Genomic DNA, 7,628 nt, shown 5'->3' with positions numbered 1-7,628 from the left:
TACAGTATATGGTAAACAAGTATGTAACTTATCAGTTCTGTGCAGGTTTTGAACACGGTATTATATAAAATGCTAGTAAGGCTACGTCCACATGAAGCCAGATTTCTCCCTATCCGATCTTTTTTTTGCCTCAAATTCCGTAAACACGGAGTCGTCTCAGGAAATATCTGCGTACACACGGAATCACTGAAACCGACTGAAAACGATGTAGTACACATGCCAGACCAATATGTGGCGCTGTACTTCTGCCACAGAGATACACAAAAAAACAGAGAAGAAGACTTGGATCATGTGCGTAAACCTTGCGCGCTGAATATAAACTAACACACAAAGCAGAAGATTTTGCTTTAATAAAGCTAATGAGCTCAGTAGGTTCTGCAGCACGAACACAGGCACGTAGTCTGACATTGTTGTTGTTGTTGTCGCTATTATGTGACGTAGCGGTGTCTGATTAGGGGCGAGACGTGGGCTGATGACGTCATCGTTTCAGAAAATATACGGATTCGCCGTCCACACGAAAAACGTGAAAACGGCGTTTTCAAATTTATCCACCCTGGGACCCGGTTTCAAAAATGATCGGTTTCACTCTTCGAAAACGCCGGATTCGTGTGGACGAAATGCCTATACGGTAAAAAATTTATGCCTATACAGAGAAATGCGTCTTCGTGTGGACGGGGCCTAAGAGTGTTGTTACGATCTGTAGACCTAAACAGAATGTCAAACTTTTCTGGCTTTAAATTGTCTGATAAGGATCTTACTGTTTGTGTTGAATTGAAATATCTTGGACATTTTATTATTGAGCACATGACAGAAGATGAAGACACTGAAAGGCAGATTTTATGAGTAAATGGATGTTTTTGTTTTGGTACTTGAAAAGCAGAGGTCGTCAACCATACTCCTGGAGACCCACTGTCCTGCAGAGTTTAGTTCCAACTCAAGTGGGTCTCCAGGAGCAGGGTGGACGACTTATGTTCTACAGTATATATTCCTCAAGCCTCAAGTGTATATTGTTGGGGGTAAAAACTAGGTGATGTGACCAGTTTTCATTTTAAGCAACCAGATATTTCCTGTGCTCTGAGAATGGAAGTAAGTTTTGTTTTTCTAACAGCGTGGTTTATCTAGCTCTCCTCTGCATTTCTACTGAGGTTAGCAGTAATGTCAACCACAGCAACCAGGGTCCAACGTCACATGCGAGCCGAGTTTCCTGCATAGGTACTGGTACTTTCTGAACAAACATGTATCTAGTCACTTGCTCAAGCACAAGCAAACCAGCCACACAGGTAAGAGTGCTATTCTTTTCTCGGGATCTTAGCATTTATTCAAAAGCAATTCAACAAGTTGTAGGAATAGATCAAGTGAAAACCTGTCATCATATAGACCATTTTTTGACCTTTTTGACCTCCCATGCTCCATTAGGACAACCAAAAATCACTGTATGTCAAGATTTTGAGGAGCAGCGGTCAGCAAGTGTACACCAATTTTTTTGGCTGTCACAATGTTGCAGGAAGGAAATATAACCACCAATGTGTCCTGTCAGATTCATGATGGCATTTTGTGGCCCTTCTTGCCCATCGGCTACATTCTCATCTGTTGCATTGGTCTGCTCTGTAACACCGTCACCCTCTACATATTTTTCCTTCGGCGGCATACAGACACTTCCATGGCCGTGTACATGCGGCACCTTGCCCTGGCGGACATCCTCCTGGTCATGTGTTTGCCCCTGCGAGTTTACTACCACAACAAAGAAGGTCCCTTCTACTTGTGCAAGGTGGTGGGCATCTTTTTCTACATCAGCATGTATTCCAGCATCCTGTTCCTCAGCCTCATCAGTCTGGATCGCTATTTGAAAATCATCAAGCCTGTTTGGGTCTTTCGAATCCAAAAGACAAAGTGGAGCCACATGGCAAGCTACATCGTTTGGGGGGTCCTCATTTCAGGAACGATTCCCTTTTTTTCAAGCAACAGTCAAAAACATCCGTGTGACAAGATTTGCTTCCACTTCCACAACAAAGGACCTGTCAGTGGGATCATAAACCTGGCAACAGTGGTGCTCTTCCTTGTTTTTTATGTAGCCTTTCTTTGTTTTTATGTGAAGATCACTAAGAAACTCAGGACTATGTCCATGGGTAATGGTGACCCTAAGGCACAGAGTCGCAAAAAGAGGGTGATCATGAAGACTTTCTTAGTACCAGCCATTTTTACATTGTGCTTCTTGCCCTACCATGCAGTAAGAATACCATACGTTCTGGCTCAGCTGAATGTGATCGGAGATCTTCATAGCCAACAATTGTTGCACATCTTAAATGAGAGTACCTTGCTCTTGTCTGCTCTGAACAGCTGCCTAGACCCAATTATCTATTACTTCTTATCCAGTGCATACAGGAAAACAATACTTTGTGTCATTCAGGGCAAGTTTAAAAACATGCACGCTTTAAACAGAAGGAGAATCAGCATAAACCGCTCACTCACTGAAATTTAGCATTAATGGATGATTTTTCCATTTGTGACTTGTCTAGAAGAATCACATTTTTAAAATTCATCAAATTGAAAATATTTAGTTTCACGATTATTCTAAAATGCAAATAATGATAATAGCAATCAAGAATTATTAATTATGTCCAGTCCTCTGAATGGCAGTTTAAGTGTATTTAAGTATGTCCTGTTTTATTGTAAATAATGAATATGTAGCATTTTCTCTAAAGCAGTGGTTCTCAATTTATATATATATATATATATATATATATATATATATATAGTTTGCACTTAGTATTGCATTTTCAGTATTGCATTTTTGTTTTTTTAAGTTTTTTTGCTGTCTGTGACCCAGAACTGACATGCAACCTACCAGTTGAGAACCACTGAGCTAGAGTACTCTGTAAACTTGTGGATAGACTTTTTAATATTTCAGAATTTAGAGAGAATGACCTATATTTATGATGAAAAAATGACTTTTGTAAATGTTATGGATTCCCCCTATTGTAATAGATTCCATGTGGTTGACATGGGTGCTGTTGTGTTATGAGTATAACCCATGTGTGTGGTGGTAGAGTCTGTATGTGTACATTTCTCTAATCGTGAGAGCAATGTGGGAAAATACTAAATGTTGTTCATAATCAAAACATATATATACATTTGCACTTTTTTGTAGGCTATTATTTAATTATTTAAACAATTTAAACTTTTTTTAAAGAATTTGGTTGAATGTTTGATTTGATTTTGTTGAAAAGTAACTGTTGCATACTGCATTACTAACCTAAAAAATTACAAATAATATAAAATGGTGTATGTTTTTTTTTTCTGTTCTAAAATGCATTACTGTCTGCATGCATTTCTTCATGTTCTGTGTATGTACATATTTATACATGTCTGTAATCTGCAATTATTGTAACAGTTCATGACAATAAAATAATTGTTATTGAAATCAAGTTTGCATTGTTTGTTGCAAAAACTGCAGTTCTCAGCTGATTTCTTAGATCGGTTTAGGGAGCTTGACATGATGCTCAAAGCTGCTGTGTGGGTTTGATGTTGTCATTCGGCTCTGATCAACAGATTGGAGAGAGCATTGATGAACTGATGAGAAGCTTTTTCTGCAGCGTGTGGGTAACTTGCAGGATCCTGTTTGTGACTTCAGTTTCAAGTTCAGATTATTGCATTTAATACATCCTACACACACATACAGACACACTTTATGTATTCCTTTTGTGTTTCAGTCGGTTTATTGCTTACATGGAGTGTGGATGAGTAGATGATGAAATAATTTTCAGTTTAAAACAAAACATCTGTGAAAGATGAGATTTTCTAAGATTGACAAGACAGCTCTTCTTATGATCGAGATATAGTTAAATAAAGTGTAGGATATCAGAGACCGAATCAGACAAATTTAAGATTCGATCAGAAGTTCGAAACTTGTGGAGCCGAAATTCCACAGAGGCCCAAAAAAACAGGACAACGTCATTCGTCTCTTTCACAAAACAGCTTGCAACATTAACATAACCTGTACCATCATTAACTGACAATGCCTTTGTATTCCATCATGGAATTCCATCATGCAAATACTTCATGAAAAAAATTAAAATGTATGTATTGTAAAATGAAAATTGTGTGAAATAAACTTCTTTTGGTACAATCATGCTGTGTCACTGAATAAGTCTGCACCATATGGTAATAGACAACATAAGTCTAAAAAATACTATAACTTACTGTTACTCAATTGAATTCACACATAAAACTAATTATTTAACCATTAAGTGTACAAACATACCTTTAAGAGTAGTATGAGGCAAAATTAGTACAACCACACCGAAAGGCCTACTCTCTCACTCCTGCATGGAAAAACACACGTGGGGATGAAGCGCTAAAACATATCACGATTAAAAGTGTCGCTTTCAAAGAGAATTCTCTAATTACACAGATACACGTCGTAAAATACATATTAACAAAGCTTTAACACAACAGTGATAAAGCTACAAAAAGAGAGTAAATAGGACATAAATGAGAGAGCAAAAGATACCCGTGCTTCCCGAATGCTTAACCCTTTGATGCACTACATGGGTCTAAAGTGACCCGACTGAATTTATTTTTTCTATATTTTTGCAAGAAATTAATTTCATCATTCAGAATTCCAGGAATTCCTCAATTAACTTGTTTTTGCTCATCACGCATTCTTATTTTTATTTTTATTTTTGAATAAAAATAGTTTTTGTGTCACTACCCTTCTAATGCACAACATGGGTCTAAAATGACCCGTATTCATTTCCTATGTTATTTCAGTCATGGATGAGTGTTTCTTTACTGAATCGTTGAAATAAATACATTTTATCATTTATTATTCCAGGTATTCATTAAATATCTTGTTTTTGATTTACACAAATCATTGTTTATTTTTCCTTTCTTCACTTTATAAAAAAACACAGTTTTTGTATTTCTACATCAGTTTTACACACACGGGTTAAAAATGATAATAAAAATGATAATGATAATGATAATGATAATAAAAATGATAAAATTATTTGCTGTTTTTTTGCAAGTAGGAACATATTTACTGCAGAAAACTATTCACCTGCCCCACATTTCACAACTCAACGTGGCTGCTTGTGTATAATTGATGCATTTAGTCTTATTTTATAATTTATTACCCCAGAAAATATTTGATATACTGTGGAAGATAACTGGACATAATATTTTAATGTTAGGCTAAGGTTACCTTGACCTTGAACTCTATTACTAGTGAGACAAAGAAACATGTCTAATACTATTAACTAGCATGTTGTTGACATATACTATTTCAGCTAACTAATGTTAGCTAGGTCAACAAAGTAAAAGTCTAAATAATATATTATATGCAAGTATATACCATAGCTGTCAGGCAGAAACCTTGAGTCTCCATATTTTATCTTTTTTTTTGGTCATAAATCAATGCTATTGGTCACCCTTTATGTCTGTCAGTGTTTCTGAAAAGTAATGGTTTTGGACATACAAGGTTTCTGTCTGACAATGACAATATATAATCAGTGTATACGTGATTAAGTGCTTGTTGTGCACTCTTTGTCTAGAGTGTTAGTGTGACTGATCCCAGTCATTCTAGAATAACGGCTGAAATGTTTGTAGAGATGCTGCATGATGAGGAAGATCAGACAATTCTTAGACCTGATTCAGAGTCTGAAATATCTGATGCTGATGACCTAGACTATGTGCCACAGGGTCAATCTGGAGTTGTGGGTGTAAATCCAGCTCTCCAGACTTATCTGATGAGTCCTCTGAAGAGGAAGCTCAGACCCAGTCCAATAGATTGAGTAAAATGGTTTGCACCTACTCAAGAGAACATGGAGGTGGCCCATGGTTTTGTGGTACAATATGCTGGATGTTACCACCCTCAATGCCTACACAGTCCTGCAGACTTCAGCTCCAACTCTATTAAACACACCTGAACAAGCTAATCAAGGTCTAAGGGTTACTGGAAAGCTAGAAGCAGGTGAATTTTTGTCAAGGTTGAAGTAAAACTCTGCAGGACTGTGGCTCTCCAGGACCGACGCTGACCATCCCAGGCCTACACCAACTTCACTGCACAACACCCCGATTACATGGGTGGTGTGACCAATGTACAAAGGAGCTGGTCAAAGAGCTTGTCGTGCCACATATGAAGAGGTGCTTGGAGGGCAGGCCCCACTTTCAAATCCATATTACAGAGGCAATGAGAAGATGTGGGATAAAAAAACCTCCCAGACAGAAGGGTCAATCGAAGAGGAAGAGGTCCAGGATCTGCCCAAAGAAAGAGAAGTCAGCAGCTGGTGTTCAGTGTGCAAGGAGCACAAACCTGTAGTTGTCATTTGTGAGGCATGTAAGCACTTAGATGGATCAGGGAATATTCAATGCTTTATAGACCAGGGAATATTAAATGCTGAAATAAACTGATTTTAAAAAGATAAAACAAAAAAAATACCCAGCGATTAATAATAACATAGAAAACGAATATGGGTAATTTTAGACCCATGTTGTGCATTAGAAGGGGTTTTCATAGCGTGTGCATCAAAGGGTTAAAGGAGAAGCCCCTCAGGTGCGCCACTAATTAAGACCTCACCTACAACAATTGGTAGGATCTCCCGACTGGAACCATTGAAACTAAACATGAATAGCAATTATAAAAAGTAAACATTAAATACAAGATTTGATGAAGTTAACTCTTTCAAAAAAAAAAAAAAAAAAATCTCCTTCAACACAACAATATAAAATAAAATATAAGTCATAATCTACTGGCTACACCATCACACACATTTCTGCACATGGCCCTGAACCAAACAAATCTCTATCTTCCTGACTGACAGACCACAAGCAGTAAGGGTATAGGCATATTTGTGTTACCCTCAGTGCTGGAGCCCCCTGCTGTACTCATTGTACACTTATAACTGCATGGCTACTTTTAACTCCACCACTATTATCAAGTTTGCTGATGATGTTCACTGACCTACCTATTGAGAGGATCAAAGGCCTGGAGGACTGGTGCCAGGAGGACAACCTCCTTTAACCAGTGGTGTACTCAGGGCCATTCGATGTTTTCTTACTTTTTACCAAGGCTGTTTGCGTATTACGACTTCTATAGATCAATACCTGCGTATAGTCTCGGTACACTTTTTTTTGTTGCTTTGAAAGTCCGTAATCTGCTGTCATGATAGCTTCCCCTTTAAATGTGTCCCATGTTGTGAAACTCATGATTCATTGTTGTAATTGGTGCATTATCAATACCATTCTACCTTTTCCTACCTATCATCAGTTGATAGTGTGACTTCGCGCTGTAGGGAGAAAACTGAAACAAAACACACCAGATGTACTGCAGCCACGGCACAAAAAACTAAAGTGTTTTACAACTACTTTGATTCTAATCTGATCTCCCTGTTGAAAAAATCCAGCATATGCTGGTTAGGTATGTTTTGAAGCATGGCTGCTGGTTTGAGCTGGTTTAAGCTGGTCCTTAGCTGGCCATGAGCTGGTCTTAAACTAGTTTAAGCTGGTCATGTGCTGGTCATGAGCTAGTTTAAGTTGGTCATGTGCTGGTCTTAAACTGGTCCTGAACAGGAGCTAGTTGCTTAGGACCAGCACATGACCTGTAAAGAACCAGCTTAAACCAGCTCATG

At 38.0% G+C, this 7,628-nt stretch overlaps 1 protein-coding gene across 1 annotated transcript; it reads left to right on the top strand.

Moving 5' to 3' along the window:
* Positions 1-1,495: 1,495 nt before the first annotated feature.
* LOC306862205 (putative G-protein coupled receptor 34) lies at positions 1,496-2,706 on the top strand (the record flags this gene model as incomplete). The annotated part of the gene is made up of 1 exon (XM_079404938.1): positions 1,496-2,706. The coding sequence occupies one exon, from the start codon at positions 1,496-1,498 to the stop codon at positions 2,477-2,479; it is 984 nt and encodes a 327-aa protein (XP_079261064.1). The 3' UTR covers positions 2,480-2,706.
* Positions 2,707-7,628: the final 4,922 nt, after the last annotated feature.

The sequence above is a fragment of the Barbus barbus genome (assembly GCF_936440315.1).
Source record: "Barbus barbus genome assembly, chromosome: 43".
Lineage (NCBI taxonomy): Eukaryota > Metazoa > Chordata > Actinopteri > Cypriniformes > Cyprinidae > Barbus > Barbus barbus.
The sequence above is the reverse complement of the archived record's forward strand: the minus strand, read 5'-3'. Positions and strand labels throughout refer to the sequence as shown.